At 35.0% G+C, this 20,665-nt stretch overlaps 1 protein-coding gene across 1 annotated transcript in view; it reads left to right on the top strand.

Moving 5' to 3' along the window:
- Window positions 1–19,203, top strand: part of LOC145287801 (LHFPL tetraspan subfamily member 6 protein-like) — a 486,740-nt gene extending 467,537 nt beyond the window's left edge. Inside the window, exon 2 of the mRNA XM_080135646.1 lies at window positions 17,884–19,203. Coding sequence (XP_079991772.1) covers window positions 17,884–17,891 — 8 coding nt within the window. The 3' untranslated portion in view covers window positions 17,892–19,203. The remainder of the gene's footprint in view (window positions 1–17,883) is intronic.
- Window positions 19,204–20,665: the final 1,462 nt, after the last annotated feature.

Genomic DNA, 20,665 nt, shown 5'->3' on the forward strand with positions numbered 1-20,665 from the left:
TTAAAGGGTTCACCTACATGCACATCCATATGGAAGTATGTTAAATTCTGTATTATTTACTCGCTAGGAGTTGTCACACAGGCCATCATCAAAGATTTCTCTTTAAGAACAATTTGTGGTGTTCTCTGGAATTTGAGTGACAACAAGTCCCCCCAGATTTCCAGTACTCTCCACCTCTTTCGATAACCGTTGCAGATGTATTTGCATTACCTTTACAGACGCTTTCCATTGATTTCTTGTTGGCAGCGACCATTGGTCTACACTGGTATTTAGGTGGCAAAAAATCTCCCCAAGGTCCCAGTTCTCTTTGCACTTGTTCATCCAGCGGAGATCTGGCTAGTGTTTTCTCTCCTCGGTCTTTCCATCCTGCTCACTTATTTGGTGTGGTGTCGGTTTTTGGCCACACACACACACACACACACACACACACACACACACACACACACACACACACACACACACACACACAAAAAAAAAAAAAAAAATACACACACACACACACAAACAAAACAAAACAAAAAACACACACACACAAACGAAACAAAACAAAACAAAAAACACACACACACAAACAAAACAAAACAAAAAACACACACACACAAAACAAAACACACACACACACAACAAAACAAAAAAAACACACACACACACACAAAACAAAACAAAAAAAACACACACACAAAACGAAACAAAACACACACACACACACAAAACAAAGCAAAAAAACACACACACACAAAACGAAACACACACACACACACACACAAAACAAAACAAAAAAACACACACACACAAACAAAACAATACAAAAAACACACACACACAAACAAAACAAAACAAAAAACATGCACACACAAAACAAAACACACACACACAAACAAAACAAAACACACACACACACACACACACACAAAACAAAACAAAACAAAACACACACACAAACAAAACAAAACAAAAAACATGCACACACAAAACAAAACACACACACACAAACAAAACAAAACACACACACACACACACAAAACAAAACAAAACACACACACAAAACAAAACAAAACAAAAAAACACACACAAAACAAAACAAAACAAAAAACACACACACACAAAACAAAACAAAACAAAAAAACACACACACACACAAAACAAAACAAAACACACACACACAAAACAAAACACACACACACAAAACAAAACAAAAAACACACACACACACAAAACAAAACAAAAAACACACAAAATAAAAAGGAATAAAGGGGAAGGGGTTAACTTACAATTAAAGTTTCAGTTTTCATGATTCCATGTGATGCTACTTTGCGTTTCACATCTGTAACATTTTCTGTATGTCCAGTTTGTGCCTGTAGCTCATGTGTGTCAGTCTCCGCGTTCAAGGGCTTTCTTTAATATTTCAGCCGTTTTCATTATTGTTATCCGTTGTATCTTATCAGCCATCGCTATTTCATGTATCAAATAAAAAAGTTAAAATGCAATACAATATTTTCGGTATTTACTGCAACAGTGTTCAATATGTGAGCAGAGTTAGATCCTAAGTTATGAAAAACTATTAATGTCAATTAAGTTGCACAGAGGCTTCCACATTTCATTTGTAATAGAGCGCAGACACGCGTATGGCAGCTGTACGCAAATGCTGAACCGTGTGCAAAGTGACGTTACGGTAAGGAAAAAGAAAAAAAAAAACTATAAACAGAACTATAAGGATAACGTTAGAGATGATGATCACGTTAAAGTGGATGACCATGTTTTATTCGGGGAAAGTACCTGGAAATAAATGTTGTTTCTTCGGAAAAAAGTGAGTCGAGTTGTTCTGTTTTTGTCTCCTTTGTGATGGAGTCTACAACGTGTTAGGTCCTGAGTATCTACATGTTAACACGTATGTAAACGTGTGTAATGTTACACATTTCCATAACTTGAAGATTCCCTACGAAGATAAAATGCAGAAGCCTCTGTATAACTTAATTGACATAAATATATTTTCGTAAATTACTACATATTATATATACACACCCATCCACACACACATATATATATATATATATATATGTATATATATATATATATATATAATTATTTTTTACTATAATAATTAAATACCTACAGACACTAGTGTTTCATCCTTTCAGGATTCTTCAGTGCAGGGTGTCACGATTACTACCAGTCGAACGATTCGAACCCCGCGACACGAGACATCTCTGGCTCGATTAGCGGAGGCCGTATCCATTCGGCTACCATTAACCGTGTGAAATAGCGTTGAATTTTAAACATTTTAATTTAAATGTTCATTACGTCAGACAGACAGTGATCAAATCGTTATACGATGATCTACGCATAAGAGCTAAATTGACCGACTTTTAATTCAACTGAAAGTGCTCAACGATAAGAAACGAATTTCTTATATATATTATATATAAGCATCCAAAGACAGGCTGTTTTGCTATATCACAACTCTTCAATGTGGCTAAATCAGCACCTACTCCAAGCCCAGAATTGCACTAACAATTATCAGTCAGTAGCTCTATTCATCAGGCCATTGGAACAAGCATCGTCGGCAACGGTTTCTAACAATGTCTTATACAAACCGTTACTCCTACAGTGCTCCATTTGTTTATTAACAAAGTGCTTTGCATTGTGCTAAAGCAGTAGCAGGCGATATCCATTACCAAGAGTGCTCGATCCGAAAACGGTGGGGGGGGGGCTTATATCTCTCTCTCTCTCTCTCTCTCTCTCTATATATATATATATATATATATATATATATATATATAATCTACTATTATACAAAAGTCACTTTGTATGTGTGTGTGAGAGAGAGAGTTCCTCACACGTTACGAAATGGCTGAGCCTATCTTTTGTAAATTTCACACAAAATTAATTTATATATCTGGCAGTGTTCTTAGATATGTTTTGTACAGAAATTCATTCGATAAGTATCAAAAATCGAAAAAAATCTGATCTTCAAAATAGTCTTTTCTTTTTTAAAGATAAAAAAGTATAATTTTTATAGGGAAGTATTTTACGTTACACCAGTCAAGGGAGATAATAAAATTTCAGCAAGTCATTTTTTCTTAAAAAAATAACAACAGATTTATTATAATCTGGAGATATAGCTTAATGGCAGAGCATTCGACCACAGATCGAATGATCCTTTTTTCAAGCCTGGGTGTACCTCATCATTTTATTTGGATTTTTTTTTTTAATTAATGAGCTCAATTTACGATAAAAAAAAAAGAAGTGCCATTTACAATCGCTGCAAATCATTTCTTCGTTTGCACATTTTAAAACTAAGCATTAATCAGAAATGACTTTTCCAGGGTTAGGTTGTCAAGCCCAAATATCAGCTTACGTAATATATTGTAAACAAATGCAGACAGAATTTGAGTTTGTCTTTTTTCCAATTTTGCCGGTAATCTTCTCTATTCGCCAAGCGATCTTTTTTCTGCTGGTAGAATTGTAAGCCATGTTTACTTTCTGAACAGTTTCCGATGGTTAGTTGTTCTACACAAGTCCTGGAGGTGAGTGGTTCTCAGTAGACAGAACAGTTTCCGATGGTTAGTTGTTCTATACAAGTCCTGGAGGTGACTGGTTCTCAGTAGACAAAATAGTTTCTGATGGTTAGTTGTTCTATAATAGTCCTGGAGGTGACTGGTTCTTAGTAGACAGTTCTTGAGTTGGAAGCCACAAAGCAAAAGATTCTTCCCGTATTGACATGAAGAAAACACATGCAAAGTTGCTACAGAAAATGTTTAATTTTTATGAAGCAACTCTGGTTTCTGATTGGTTGGTAGCAGAATGTGAATTAATTTGATTCGTCAGTTCCTAGCAGCATCGTTTATAAATAGAATCTCCCGACTGTGCGGGATCATACCCCATTATCACCCAAAAATATTGCAACATATAGTATGGCACCCAATGGTTTTTGTTTGGCCATATTCTCTAGCGCTTTCCATCAGTACTCCTGATCATCCTCAAGAGTGGTTGAATAAAATAAATGATCCACCCGACTCCTCTTACACTTACCTATATAACCAATATGCAATAAAATAGAATTAACTATAAAGACACCCAAGAACGGAAACAACAACCACAACCACCACCACCCTCTCTTCATCTCCTCTTGGAGAAAACCCAGCGTGAAGAAATTATATTCTTATCCTTTGGTTTTGCAACCACTTCATATGTATTATTTTCAGATAAAGCTTTCAATTCGGATTTCATAGCTTTTTTCCATTCTTGGTAATTTTCTGAATTAATTGCCTCATTGTAACTTTCTGGTGCGCTTTTCAACGAGTAACAGTAATCCACTGCATCGTCTTGTATCTTTTTAATCTTTGTTGTTGCAAAGAAAAAAAGAGTACACAAAACCTCAGCTCACTGCAGCAGCTTCGTCCGTCGGTACTTTCCGTAGACTCGTTTTCACGTCTGTCCCCATCTTCTCCAGTGGCCTGTTTTTATAAAAGACAGTCCATCAGATTTGCATATGTGCGTGAGAGCAGACGAGATTCTGTGAGACTGCATTGTTATATAAGGCCGCGGGCGCCATCTTGGACCCTTTTAGCATCATGACGCTGTGTCGGCAAAGCGTACACTGAGGCCATTTAAGAGGTAGGCCTGCGTTCCCACAATTTTTGCCACAATTTTTAAGAAGTCTGGCCTTTTTTGCTCTCTTATCAGGTATCGACGTGTCCGGTTAATATTTACATCAGTAATTTGCAATTGTCGTCCGTATTAATATTTTCGTTGTGATCGATTAAAATACTAGGTAATATTTCCTCAAGTTTTTCGTCCACTGGTTCGTCATTTTTAAAATTCAATGTATCATTGAATTTTACACTTCTAACCCTTTTTATGGCATTTTGGTTTCGATAAGCCCGATGGGAAGAAATAATTTAAGGTATGCATTGAATTTTGTTGGCGATTATCCAGGTTTAATGATGGTTTATTTCCTAAAAACCAAATCCAATACTATCCTCGCCACTAAGAAATATTTAGCTGATATCACTCCGTACATTACATATGAATAGAAATGTATGTTCTTCCCCAAAGTTCTCAACGTTTTTGATGAAGTCCATTTTTGAGTTTTTATATAGACATTGGAAACTTTTTGGCTTGCCCACAATTATAGCAGATAATTTTATTCTTTTTCTTGGGAAAATTACTTTTGGGGAAAATATTGTAGTGAGATGTGTAATTTGGTTGTGTTGGTTTTTGAGAAGCATTTTTGAACTTCATGATATTGCTAGAGTTATAATTGTCCACGAGCATCCGATTCGTCTCTTCGTAACTACGCAATGCCACTTGAAATTCACTGAAAGTTATGGGTTTGTCTTTTCGCGTTATAACAGTTGTAAATTGTTTAAAATCGGCTGGAAGTCCCTCGAGCATCATTGATATCAACAAGCTATCACTTATTATTTCACCCGAGAGTTTTAAGACATTGCCGGTTGTTTCTACCCTTATAAGAAAGTCAGTAATAGTTTCATCTTTGTTATGTTTTAGAGATGTTCTGTATATAGAGATATAATTTTCGGTTTCCCTTTTGATAAATAATGTTCTTTTAATATGTTCAATTCTTTCCGTCCATCATCCAAGGCATCTCTCATAATCAGAGATAGACTTATGTTGTCTAAGTATCGAATAAGTTCTGCAAAAACAGTTGCGCCCTTTTCGAGAAACTCAGGGTGATTAGGATTCTCTGGTGAAGATTGTATGACTTTGTATAGTTTTCGTATCCTTAAATACCCCAGAAATTTCACCTGCCACAATTCGAATTTAGATTCCAATCTGTCAAAGCAAAGTCAATGGCTGGGCGCATAACCTGTTAAGTGTTGAGACATTATGTCGAACAAAGATGGCTGCATAAATCAAATCGGCAAAGAATCCAAACAGTCACGATCTCGAGTGTTGAGTGTTTAGTAACAAAGATGGCGGCGAAGAATCAATGTAGTCACGATTTCGAATGTTGAGTAATTCTTTGTAACAAAGATGGCGGCGAAGAATCATTGCAGTCACGATTCAGTCGTTTCAAGACGGAGGTTGACAGCGAACTGATTGAATCCAAACTTCAATATTTTTATAATGACGTCGGATGCCTCTCATTTGGTTGATTGTCATAACCGTGGTTATAAAAACGATCGTTGAAATCATTGGAGTTTTACCCCCATTATTAGTTTAAAAACGTTTATTATTTATTATTAGTTAAAAACGTTTATTATTTATTATTAGTTTAAAACGTTTATTATTTATTATTAGTTAAAAACATTTTAACAACTTATCAGCTACCACAATTGCAAAGAATTTTTATTTTTCACTCTCTCTCTTTATAAACAACCAAAAGAAACTTCCATGAAGAAAGATTCTTTTTCAAAACATCCCACCGGTAGAATAAGATACCTCGAAACAGCTTCTCAAACGATTACAACATGGTCATCTTCAAGTCTAATGCAAACAAATATTTGTTTAGCCGCCCTCTTGGATAATCAACCCTCTTAAGTAATTTTCTATCCATCCCACCCATATATACAGCGTAATCACATTGACACACTCATTCTAGTTAAGCAACATTGAGGCTAATCAGCATCAGATTATTGACTATTTGGGAATACCAGGTGCTGTATGTAGGAGGGCATTGATATCATCCTTGCAGGAACTGCAAAAAAAAAAAAAAAAAAAAAAAAAAAAAAAAAAAAACTAATATCTCCCCTGATCAGGATATATAAGCGTCTGGGGATTGCTTCTGAATTTGATATTCCCATGAAACTTCCTCCTTTAGGGGAATCCTGTTCAACCTGCCTTGGGTGAATGTCATTTTGATGTTCGGTCGGTTATTTTACCCATTTTCTTTTGCAAGTCCTCTTGTGGGGGCGATAAGCATCCAACTGGAGACCTCTTTAACCCTTATCCTCGAGTGGCACCCAGTCCTTGATAAATGATATCCATTAGAAAAAAGGATGGATGAAAAATTCAAAATCACCAATAATCAGATCCTTGGAGTTTCTAATAAATCTTACCCATATTAATATTGATTTGTGATTATTGATTTCTCTTGATGTGATGATATTGATTTGTTCATCGCTTCACCAAGTGGTCATGGCAGCCCAGTTGGATTGATCCGGTGGTGGTGGTGGGTAATGGGTGTAGAACGAATGTGTGTGGGTATCAGACACGCCTCTTCCTGGAACAGGCAGACAGTTTATTTTAGGTTACTGCTTTCTCGGAATCAAATCAGTGTCGGTTTTGGCTTTGATTAACTTTTTCTTTGCTTTTTTTTTTTTGTTGTTTTTTTTTTACAGATTATCGGATTCTTTTATTTTACTGTAGACATTTTTGCTTATTTAATCTTTAAAGAAATCTCAATATAGATCTTTTAGCAAAGTTTGCTCACGAGTCTACATCTACATATATGTACTAGACTCCCTATCCCGTTAAAAACAGGCAAAAGTTATAGCCCGTTGACTTAAAATTAGTGCTTTATACCAAATCGATGGTTGAACATGGTTAAATTTGTGCTCATTTTTGTATTAAACGCTAATCCTGTTAATTCCTAATTGTGCATGGAACGGATACCATAATACTTTGTTCACTGTATGTTATCATAGCAAAGATCCACACAAAATTCCAGCCGAATTGGTCGAGTAGTTTCTGAGAAAACTTTTAAAGTAAATGTGACTACTCCTTATTTGTCCCTATGCATTGAACGAATACCATACTACTTAGTCCATTGTACTTTATTATAACAAAGGGACGTACAAAATTTTTACCAGATTGGCTCAATTGTTTCTAAAAGGAAAGTGGAACAGACAGGAAAACAGAAATATAAGATAAAAGTGTGCATGTACATATGTAACAAGATAGAACTGTGTATACGCATATATATATATATATATATATATATATATATATATATATATATATATATATATATATATGTATGTATGTATGTATATATATAATTACATACATGCATTCAGAGGAAGTCTCTAAATAAAGACAAAACGTCCATGAACACATAACTCGGTTTGTTCCTTTTTATTTTTCTCTCTATATATATATTTGGGCAGCATTTTTTTTCTCTTATGCAGGTTTTATTGAAGAGCCGGGATAATTCCTGTTTGTTTCTTTTGCGATCCGGGTCCCCCGCTCCATTTGGTGGGCCAATGTTCGAATGTTCTGCTCAAGTGTAAAAAGAAATTTGCCATAGTCGCGAACGTTTTCGACTTCCATGAGTCGTCTTAAGGATGAATGAATTAAAAAAAAAAATGTGTCTGGTGAATTTATTGAAAAAGCCGATTGAAATCATTTAATTCATCATTCGCCTGAAAGCGACTCATGGAAGTTGAAAACGTTCGCGACTATGGCAAATTTCTTTTTTAGACTGGAATAAAACATTCAAACATTGACCCGCTAAATGGAAAAGATGGATCGCAAGAGAAACACAGGAATTATCTTAGCTGTTCAATCAAACCTGCAGATTATATATATATATATATATATATATATATATATATATATATATATATATATATATATATATATATATATAAACTACTTAATTTACTCACATAAAATTAATATACGAAAGTATAGATTTATGCGTAAACTTTAAGTATTTACTTCAAAAGTGCTCAATACGTAGGTAGAGCTAGTTACATTTTATAACTTACTATATATATATATATATATATATATATATATATATATAAAATTATTTACTATAATAACTATTAAATACCTACAGACACTAGTGTTTCATCCTTTCGGGAATCATCAGTGCAGAATGCCATGATTAACACCTGTCGATAAATTCAAACCCGGAAACTCAAGCCATCTCTGGCTTCATTAGTAAGGACCTAATCCATTCGGCCACCATTAGCCATGAGAAATCCTGTTGAAATTAAAATATTTCTTTTTAAATGTATTTTTTAACGTCTGTCAGAGTGATCTAATCATTATATAATGATCTGCGCATAAGAGCTAAATTGACCGACTTTTATTTCAACTGAAAGTGCTCAACGATAAGAAACGAGTTTCTTAAAGGGGCTGACATATAATATAAAATATGATATGACATATAATATAAAACATGATATATGAGATAAATGTGCTTATTCAATTATATTTCATCCTTTATTTATACCAATCTTTTTATTCATGAAGCTCGATGTATGTCAAATATAACTACAGAGCATAAACAAATCAATTATAAAATGTTTATATTCCAAATTCCAAGATGTTCATCTTAGCGTTTATTTATTTTTTTTTTCAGCATGTTAAAATATTCAATTCTTGACAGCGCCTGTTTCATAGTGCAGAAACAATCATATAATTCTTGTCGATTTTTTAAATCTTTTCCGTCCTGACTCATCATAAGAATAAGATCTGATCAACTTTAAAAGAAAATAAAAAGAATATGGGCATGACCCCCCCCCCAAAAAAAAATCGGAAGAGTAGTTGCAATTGTTTTATATTTACGCCATCAATAAATAATGAACAGTGACAGTTTTTAACTCATACTATAATAACAGTAAAACCTAGTGTTGAATAAGATAATTTGTATGATTTGGATTATTTACTACTGTGTTCATCTTGAGTGTTATTCTCACAACGTTTCAGCCGATGTAACCTCCAACTTTCTTCAGGTGTATTTTGTAGAACACTGGAATCTTTCTGTCCAATTCTGGAATCTGAATAAAAAAAAAAAAAAAAAGGAGAAAAAGTGATAAATCTTTTATTTAATCTATGGACGTGGTATGATTTTGTTCTGTCAGCCATGACCAGGTAGAAGTTTTAAATAATTCACAATTGTATTCTTTGTATGACTCACACTGGGGACTGAACCTTCAACCTCCGAAAGAATGTCGTTTAGAACCGGATTTCACTTAGTATTTTGACTGTTACACCAAGGTCCTTGCATAGATTAAATAAAGGGTTCCATTTGAAATTCCATTGGAATTCAGTGATATGGTCCCTTTCCTCTCTCATTTCCCCATATTATTAATGGCTTTCTTGTCTGCTTCACCATGTTTAATTATCCAGCCAAATGAACAGCAAAAACCGGAAGTCACAAAGGGCAGGCAATCTTGACTATTTCCAGCCGTCACAATTATATGAAAATAACGTAATAATTTTAAATAACTTTAAAACAAAAATGATGTTGGCAGATCTTTTAGGTTTTGTAGGTAGTTGTTCTGCATTGTTATGACAACTCAAAGATGATCAGTAAATAGGGGGACGGGTAGTTATTTAAGAGGGCAGGTTAGCAAGAATTATATACATAAGATATCTTTTTAGATATCTTATGTATATAATTCTTGCTAACCTGCCCTCTTAAATAACTACCCGTCCCCCTATTTACTGATCATCTTTGAGTTGTCATAACAATGCAGAACAACTACCTAGCACTTATTAACCCTTATCCTTGAGTGGCCTCCCGGCCTTGACAAGAAATGAATTTGAAGTTTTAAAAAAGTAGCAATGGATTTTTATGGAGTGACGTGTTCTTCTATATTTGTCATTTGAGAAAAAAAAAAAAAAAAAAATTAAAACAAAACCAAGAAAGAAAATGATTGAGCAAAAATATTTTTAAGAGCTCTTCAGAGGATAGAAATTTTAAAAGTTATGAATAAAAAAAAAAAAAAAAAAAGGAGAAAAAGTGATAAATCGCCTCGAGGAAGTTTTTTCTTTTTTTTCTTTTTTCTTTTACAAACACAACGTCATAAAGTTTATAGGTTCGTGTATTCACACGTAACCACTCGCATATAAATGATTACAGAACAAATCTTTGTACAAGGTGGAACGATAAAGTTGTCGCCCTAAAGGAAACAACACTACAGCTTTATTTGAAAACTTTTATTGAAAAAAATCAGTTCAGGTAACTTGATTATGTAGTAGAGCTGACATTTATTCAATGTAGTTGCCTTCAGCCTCAATCACTGCCTCGGTACGATTCCGGAACTGGGAGTATGCCTCTTCCACAACCACAAGCGGAAGCTCATCGAATACTCGGTGAATGGCAGCGATCAGGCTAGTTTTAGTATTGTGGGTGGTCACGTTGGTGATGTTCTCGATGTATGGCCAAGCAAAGTAGTCCAGCGGGTTCAGGTCGGGGGAGGAGGGGGAGGGCTAGTGAGAGAAGGATACAAATTCATAGCACTCCTTCTGAAGTCAAGAATTTGGACTTGTAGGCTGGCGCCAAGTTCTGCTGTCACATCCAGGGTCTGCCAGCGGCCACCTGATTGCACCAGAGGATCAACACGCTCTTAAGCACATCCAGGTACACTTTGGTGTTGACTTTCAAGCCGACTTCGAAGATTTAAGGTAACATGATGTAGCCTCCACTTGAAACTGCACCAAAGATCAAAATCGTGGCCGGAAACTTTGTTTTTGTCACTCTGGGCGCGTTCCTGTTATTTGTGGCAATCCAGCAATGCATTTTGAAGGTGCTGGCAATGGTCCTGTTGTCATAACTTGGATCGGTAGAGAGCATGAGTTGTACAGCGACGCATCTCTGATCTCACTCATTGAACATTGTGCCATTTTCAGACATGATAAAAGACTCCTATCGCTCTTGGGATTTGTACACAACTGGTCAACTAGTAGAGGGTCTGCTGCTGCTGCAAAAAAGAAAAACCGGTTTTCATCAAATGAAAAAGTTGGTGGAAGGTGACTTCATCGTATCTATTTTTGTTCCTTGATACATTTTCTATCGCTGCATGTGGTCGGTTTAGTGTGATAGTAAACCATGAAGGAGCTGATTCGTGCACAGACAGATACACACAGATGTTGAGCTTTATTTATATAGATATAAATATTATATATAACATCTACATAACATTATATATATATATATATGTTGTTTTGTTTTGGTTTTAGCAATATGTTTTTGAATGAATTCAATTATTTACGAAAGTGCATTTTTACCTAAATGCGAGTTGGGAATAATTTTCACTTTTAACCAATTTGGTACCCCCACATGGGGAGCGGTATATATCATTTTTAAAATGTAATTATCCACCGACACGTGTTTCGTTGTCTACGACTCATCAGAGTGGCTGTACAGCTAGATACAGCCACTCTGATGAGTCGTAGACGACGAAACACGTGTCGGTGGATAATTACATTTTAAAAATTATATATATATATATATATATATATATATATATATATATATATATATAATACATGATATAATCTATATAATCTGTCACTAAGCAGAGCACACAGAGTTTGCAATTGCTGCAATCTGACTCTGGTTATGGTTTGCAATTTTTGTAATCTGACCGTGATCAGAATATGCAATGACTGCAATCTGACCTTGACCAGAGTATACAGTTGTTACATTCTGATCATGGCTAAAAGTTGCAGTTGTTTGCAATCTGAGCTTGACCAACGTGTGCAGTTTCTGCAGTCTGATGATAACCAGAGTTTGCAGTTGCTACAGTTTGACTCTGTCCAAAATCTGCAGTTGCTGCAATAGAGTGCACAGTTTCTGCAAGTTTACATTGGCAACAGCATGCAGTTGCTGTAATCTGATCCTGACCAAATTATGTAGTTACTACAATCTAATGTTTGCAAAAGTGTTCACTTATTTCAAGCTGATCTTCGAAATTGGTCTCCATTGAAACAATCCCATCATTCTGCATGATCAGGATGCCATATAATTGTGGCATTAAAACAAATTGGCCAAACATTGAAACGAGATGAAAATTATTTGTATCAAACTCAATGATTGTTCTCATTCATCTTCATTAAATTGATTATCTCCCCTTTTTTTTTTTTTACAAGTGATTCGTATTTTTTGTCTTCATTTCATCTCATCAATCAACGACGTTTACTGTTTTATTAATAAAATTGTTTGTCGCAACGTTTTTAATATTGACACAAAACAAAATTTCAGTTTTCCGTTAATTTGCCTGTGAGTATTATAATTATTTTATTTGTTCACGAAAATGACTTTTGGAAAAAAATTTTCAACAAACATTTTGCCAATAAATATAATAAAAATTTATTTCATTCCAAAAGTAATGCATTCTGAATTTTTGAGATGAGGATTGGTTATCCATATTATTTGGATTCTTCCGGCTACTATTCCCATCCAGAGTGTCATTTTCACAATGTTATGATCGACGTAACCTCCAACCTTCTTCAAGTGTGTCTTGTCGAACTCTGGAATGTTTTTGTCAAATGTGGAAATTTGGAGAGATTTTGAACGGAACCCTTTATTTTACTTTATTTTTCTATGGGAGTAGCATGCTCTCGTTCTGTCAGCCATGACTGGATAGAGGTCCTAAGTAATTCCCAATTGTATTTTTCAGTCGCCCACACTGAGAATTGAACCTTCAACCTTCAGGAAAATATCACTTTCATAATTGATTTTTCCAAGTACTCTAACCACTGTGCCACAGTCCTTCAGAAATATCCCTGTGTTTGACAAGATACATCTGAAGAAGGTCGGAGGTTACATCAACCGAAACGTTGTGAAAATAACATTCAAGGTGCAAAATTTAGTCTGAAGAATCCAAATAATGCATCCTACTTTTTAACTAAAACATAAAAGTTGAAGAGCTACAAAGATGAGAGTTGTACCATTAAAAACGAGCAGACCTTTGTGCTCAAGAATTTAACCTTGTGCCCTAGCGGACATTTATAAGAAATCCGGCTCGTAATATGCACTAACACCGAAAAAATAACACTTCTTTTCTTTGTCAAAAAATAAATATTCTTTCTTAAAATATTACATAGGGTGACTGTTTTCTTTCTTTTTTTTTTTTTTTTGCTTGCTTTAAATGTTGTTTCATTACTTTTTTCCTTCTTAGTAGCGTCGCCTCGTTTTGATTTTGCGATAGGGCATTTTTATTCGGCTTCTCGTTATTTACATAAAAGATACCAAATGAAAATATTTGAGAGTAAAAATCGGTTTTAGTATCTGTTATTATTATTTCTCACCAGAAGTTCTCCTGCAGGCCATCACCAGCGACTGCTCACTGGCAATAATCTGTGGTGTTCCTGGAGTCTGAGTAACAAAAAGTCTCCCCAAATTCCCAACACTCTTCATCTCTCTGACTAACCAGCGTGACTTGTTATTATCTCAACAGCCTCTTAACATTGATTTTGGCATAAACCATTTGTATTCCTTGGGTTTTGAGTGGAAAAAAGCCTCCCCAAACCTCCAGTTTTCTCTGCACTGCAGTGGAGGTCTTGTTAGTGTTCTTCCTCTTCAGTCCTCTTGGCCCTTCACAATTCTATCATGTGGCACCATCCGACATAGCCGCCACCATTTTTTTTTTTTTTTAGGGTGAAGACTACAGTATTTTGCGGTTTTGGTTTTCTTGGTTTTCTCTAGTCTGTTTTTATTTTATTCCTATTACAACATCCAAGTTACTGGTTACTGTTTGCAACTTATGTAGGTTGGTTTCCGCATTCTAAGATTTTCCTTATTTCACTGTTTCATTATTGTTATAGCTTGTATCTTCTCAACCTTTCCTTCTGATTCAAATTTCTCCCATTCCTAAGTGACAGCAAGTCTCCTCCGATAATCCAGTGTTCTTCATCCCTCTCATTAACCATCACGGGTTCACTTTTTTTTGTGTGTGTGAGTTGCACAACAACGAAAATGCGAGATAAAAAGCACTGCAATCTCGTTTCCATAACTGTGAATACAATTGTTTGTTTACTGCAATCAAACAGAACAAAAGAAATATTCTATTTTGGTTCCAAAAAAAATTTTTTTTTTTTCGTTTTACTTCCGTTTTTATTTGCTATTGAAGGTGACAGACAAAGCAGGATTTAAAAAAAAACTATATAAAACTTCTTTCAGAATATTTTAATGGATCTTTTTGCAAAAATATTTCAGAAGTTTTAAAACAAGCATAGATTATTTGTATTATCTGGACTACTCTTCTCATCTTGGATGTGATTCAAACAACTTTTCGGTCAATATAACCTCCGACATTCTTCTGATGGATTTTGTCAAATTCGGGAAGCTTTTATTCCAAATCGTAAATCTTTTGGTCGAATTCGATAAATCTTTCTGCTGAACTCGAGAATCTTTTGGTCAAACTCGGGAACCTTTCTGTTGAACTCGAAATTCTTACTGTTGAACTCGGGAATCTTCTAGTTGAACTCGGGAATCTTTCTGTCGAACTTGGAAATTTGTTGGAAACATAAATCTTTCTGTTGAATTTGGAAATCTTTCTGTTGAACTCGAGAATCTTTCAGTCGAACTCAGAAATCCTATTTAACTCGAAAATCTTTCTGTTGAACTCGAGAATCTTTTAGTTGAATTTGAGAATCTTTTAGTTGAACTCGGGAATCTTGCTGTTGAACTTGAAAAGTTTTTTGTTTAACTCGAGAATCTTTCAGGCGAACCCAGAAATCTTTTTGTTCAACTCGAGAATCTTTCTAGTTGAACTTGAGAATCATTCTGTCGAACTCGGAAATCTTTCAGTTGAACTCGAGAATCTGTCATACTCAAGAATCTGTCTATCCAATTCAAGAATCTGTCAGTCAAATTCGAGCATCTTTCAATCGAACTCAAAGATATTTCTGCTGAACTCTAGAATTTATCTGAAATTTTGAACAGAACTCTTTATTTAATTCCTCGAGGAGGTAGTTTGTTCTTATTCCGTCAGTCATGACTGGATATAAGTCTTAAGTAATTCGTAATTCTATTCTTGGTATTGCCTTCACTAAGGATTGAACCTTCAACCTACATACGCCACTTAGAACTGATTATAAGTTAGCACTTATATCCATTACGTCATATGTCCTTGCTACCCACACAGATTAAATAAACGGTTGCATTCAAAATTCCCTATAGTTTCCCAAATTTTACAGAAAGATTTCATTCTTTGTCATATATCGTACATTCATTTACTAAAACAATATTTTCCGAACCTTTTAGAGTGCATAGATCCATAAGATTGTTAATGTTAATCCGTTGAGTTGTCTCCTCTTGTCTATATATTTATAAAGGTGAGAATGCGCGGTGTTACTTTGAAATGCCGGAAGAATACGTTTGGCGAACGTGATATGAAGGTCAGGGTTGTGTTTTCCGTCATAGAAGCGTTGATTGAATTTTAAAATAAAATACGTAAAAAATACTTTTGAAAGCCAAATTACAGTGCGATATTATGAAACTAAACAAATATTTACTTGTTTAAAATTAATATTCCTGCACTATACGCCATCTTCAGAACCAACATTTCAACTTACACCACAGACAAAAACACACAGACTCTTTACTAATTGTTTTATTTTCCTCAATTTAAACTCATGGCAAGGAAAAAAATGTATAATATCCTGAAGATGACGTATAGCGCCGAAATATTAATTTTAAGCAAGTAAATATTTGTTTATTTTCATAATATTGTGATGTAATTTGGCTTTCAAGCGTATTTCAAACGTATTTAATTTTAAAATTCAATCAACACTTCAGCCACGGAAAACACAACCCTGACCTTCATATATATAAAAGAATAACAGTATGGCTACATCCCAAGATACCAATATTAATTTTTTATGCAAAATAACTCCTCCAACACTTTAAAGTTGTGGTGCATTTTTTACAGATCCGTTTTATTATGCAGAACCAGTTGGTTATTATAATGTCAATACCGACTCTTTTTGTGCATATACTTCTCAGAAAAAATAGAAATTCTTAGCTAAGAAAGAAAAATGGATGACAATATAATGTCGGAAAAAAGAAAAAAGAGAGAAAATTCATATATACGTGTGTGTGTGTGTGTGTGTGTGTCAGAGGGAGAGAGATATATATAGTTTGTTTTCTTCTTTTTTTTTTTTTACACAGTGATCACCACTTATCAAGGCCCGGAAGCCACTCAGGGATAAGGGTTATTGCAAGTACATTACGTTAGTGTGGAGATTTGATGAAGTGTTTACTTAAGGGGGTGGTTCATTAGGAATTTGTTAACGTTGGACTTGAAGACATCCAAGTTGTAGTCTGGTGGGAAGCAGGCAGACGGAACAGAGTTCCACAGGCGTGCAGTTCTAAGAAAGAAGCTTTGTTCATGGAATCCGCATTTTGATTTAGGCACAGATATAGAGTGGGGGAAATTTTTCACAGTGGATTCAGCTAGACAGGTGTTTTTCGTGAAAGATTGACGAGGGGGGGGGCCAGAGATTGGAGTTCAGACGAGCACCTGCCATGGAAATAACGATAAAACAAGGATAGGCTCGCAACGTCTCTTCTGTGGGAGAGAGGTTGCAGGGTAGAGAAAAGGGCATCCCCCACTAAGCCACAAAGTCTATTTTGTACTCTGTCAGGATAGGCTGTTTTTAGCAGCTCCTGCCCAGATATGGCAACAGTATTCCATTTGTGTTTTGAGTGGGACATTAATTTCTCACTGGTGTCAAAAACCCTCCTCAAGGCCCCAGTCATTTCTGCACTTTTCCAGTGAAGGTCTAACTAGTACTCCCCTTCCTTGTTCTTCTTGAACTCTTCTCAACTCTTTCATGTGGTGCCATCTGATGTAGATGCCACTATTTTGAGGGGGGGGGGGTAGGCGTAGTATTTTGCGGTTTTAGTTTTCTTGGTTCTTTGTGGTTATGCTTTTTTCTTATCTTATTCCTATTACAACACCAAGTTACTGGTTAGTGTTCACAACTTTATGTAGGTTGGTTTCCGCATTCTAGGATTTTCCTTATTTCAGCTGTTTTCATTACTGTTATCCATTGTATTTTCTCAGCCTCCACTCTGATTCAAATTTCTCCCATTCTTTTTTCCAAAGATTTTCGCGATTATTCCTAGTGCTCCTACAATTATTGGGATTATCTGCACATAAATTGTTAATTATTCTGTGGCTTTTTTTTTAAATGTTACTAATTTCTTCCTTTTTTTTTTCTTTTTTGTAGGTAAGTGAAAATTTTTGTTATTTTTCTTCAAATTCAAAGAAATGAAAAGTATTAAGGTATGTATTCATGACTGGATCAAGTATAATTAAATTTCATGAAATTAAAAAATAAAAATAAGAAATTTGCGAAAATTTGCGAATTTTTTTTTTATCATTTTATAAAGCTTATAGGAATGGATGAAATTAATTTTATTATTAATAGGTTGATGTAGTTTGCTTGAAGCATTGTTTAGTGTGTATACAAAGGCAAAACTCGTTTAGAAGACAATACAATGCAGATGTGTAACGGGTGAACTGATGCTAATTAAAACATATGAAGGTAGAATGAATTTCGAAAATTTTACTTTTTCATTGATAATTAATAATTAATAATAATTAAAAATAATTTAATTTATAGAACTCACTATGTCTGTATGTATACATGTCTGTTTGTCTGTCTCCAATTTTTCCAAGTACATTTCCTTCAAGACACAAAGTCACAGAGTGATGCGAGGCAGGTCAAATGATTGTATTTTCTTGTAGACCATTCTTTTGTGGAATTTTAGCCGGCAAAAATAGCTGCTAAGGGATCAAAGTTGAAAAAATTGGACATTGGCAGGCATAAGTTGACTAAATGTGTTATTTGTATGCATGCGCAAATACACATATGTTAAAGTCAGTTAATTTTTAACTATTTCATATCCATTTGACAATAGCTCAAACAGCAACAACTAAGGCTGGAGCATTATATGTTTTGGTTTCGAATCAAGCTGATGACACTTAAGTTATTTTGCTTTTTTTACTTTTGAAATCACTACTATATATCGGGTACAATATAATAATCAAATCGACTGTATAGTAATAAATACGAAATCTGCATACATTAAAATATACTTAAACATATTTTGTGACCAAGCAATACCAGGTACCCAGCTAGTAATTAATAATTAATGTGGTTTGATGGAGGTTCCATATGACAATATTTCAAGAAATTTTCCTTTCCACAGATTTGTGTTCAACCATAATACAAACGTGCCTTTCCTAAAAGCATCATCTGGTCAAACTCGTTTTGTAGGACTTCAAAATGTCGACATTTCAAATTCAATAATTATTCTAATACTATTATCTATATAATTACCATACATTTTTTTTTATGATGTCTTAAGTTTTTTTATAATTAAATGCTCTATTATAAAAATACATCTTTATCAAAGTCAGTGGTCTATATCTTGTCAATATTGTCACAAGATTTGTTATGTAGTAGGTTGAACACAAGAAAGTGTCGATCTATCTATCTATCTATCTATCTAACTGGAGAGATGGATGGGAAATGAATGTGAAGACTGTTGAAATACTGTCAAAATATAGCAAATCATATTGTATACAAGTTTACCGGAAGAGCTGGTCAGCTGATCGGATCTACGTGTATGTTACATGATCAGGTTAGCTGGAGATGATTGGGAGTTGGAGCTTGGACGTTGAGCAGAGCGGACGGTTTAATAGGTCATCCTCCCTTCACTGGGGAGAGGGCTGATGCATCTCAGAATGGCGACTTAGAATTAACTACACAAGCAAAGATATTCACTTTCCATTCTTCTGCGATCAACACCTGGAAAATGAATAAAAACTATATAAAACCAACCAGCGTTCTTGGAAGTGATTGAATATTCGTCCAAACAGGTTCCAGACTCCCCTCCAAGAACAAGATAAATTCCAGGTGGACAAGATCAACAGCGCATGAAGTTAAGGTATGTCCAAAATACCTGTATCACACACACACACACACACACACACACACACACACACACACACACACACACACACACACACACACACACACTCAGGACTGTACTGCTTCTTCGCCGCCATCTTTGTTATTGGCAATTACACTCAGGATTGTACTGCACTGTTTCTTCGCCGCCATCTTTGTTACTGGCAATTACACTCAGGATTGTACTGCACTGTTTCTTCGCCGCCATCTTTGTTACTGGCAATTACACTCAGGATTGTACTGCACTGTTTCTTCACCGCTATCTTTGTTCAACATAATGTCTCAACACTTAATAGCACTAATCTTCTGCATCTTCAGTTCCTCGTGAATAATTGTGTGTACAGTTCCCACACTGACATCAAACTCTGCACTTATTGTCTCTATAGCCAACAACTCCATCCTTGTCAGAGACTATTTGACCAAGATGTGCATCAAGATAGTTCCTCACCCTCCCTATTGTTCAGACCTTGCTCCCTGTGACTTTTTCTTATTCCCTAAGCTCAAGGAAAACTTAGAGGCTGTCGTTATGAGATAATTGAAGAGATGAAAGAGGCTGTGATGGGGGTCATTGACACGCTCACACAGAGGACTTCCATGAGGCATTCCAGAGGATGTTGGAATGGTACAAGTGCATTACAGCTGGAGGAGATTACTTCAAAGAAGACTAGAGCTTCATGTGTGTGTACTATCAACAAGTGTCCATACGGAAAAAATCCGTAAACTTATTGAAGCCACATACACTCAACATACTAGAGATGATCACAAGCAAACAAATTTACACATACAGCTGTATAACAGTAGTTCTTTTACATTTCGGTTGACATGCTCTCCAGCTTTCTTCAAGTGTAATCTTTATTTATGCTGATGTTTTTCCTGTATTTATATATGACTAGAAATAAAAATGTGAACCGTTGGATCATCCACTGAGCTTAGGTTAGATAGTTTGAATGATAAAAATGTGAGTTTGCAAAGTCTATTAAGTATATTATAAAAATAAGGCAAAATCTAGAATTAACCTCTCTCTCTCTTTGCT

This window comes from Euprymna scolopes, chromosome 11 (assembly GCF_053919585.1).
Source record: "Euprymna scolopes isolate OS-2025 chromosome 11, ASM5391958v1, whole genome shotgun sequence".
NCBI lineage: Eukaryota > Metazoa > Mollusca > Cephalopoda > Sepiida > Sepiolidae > Euprymna > Euprymna scolopes.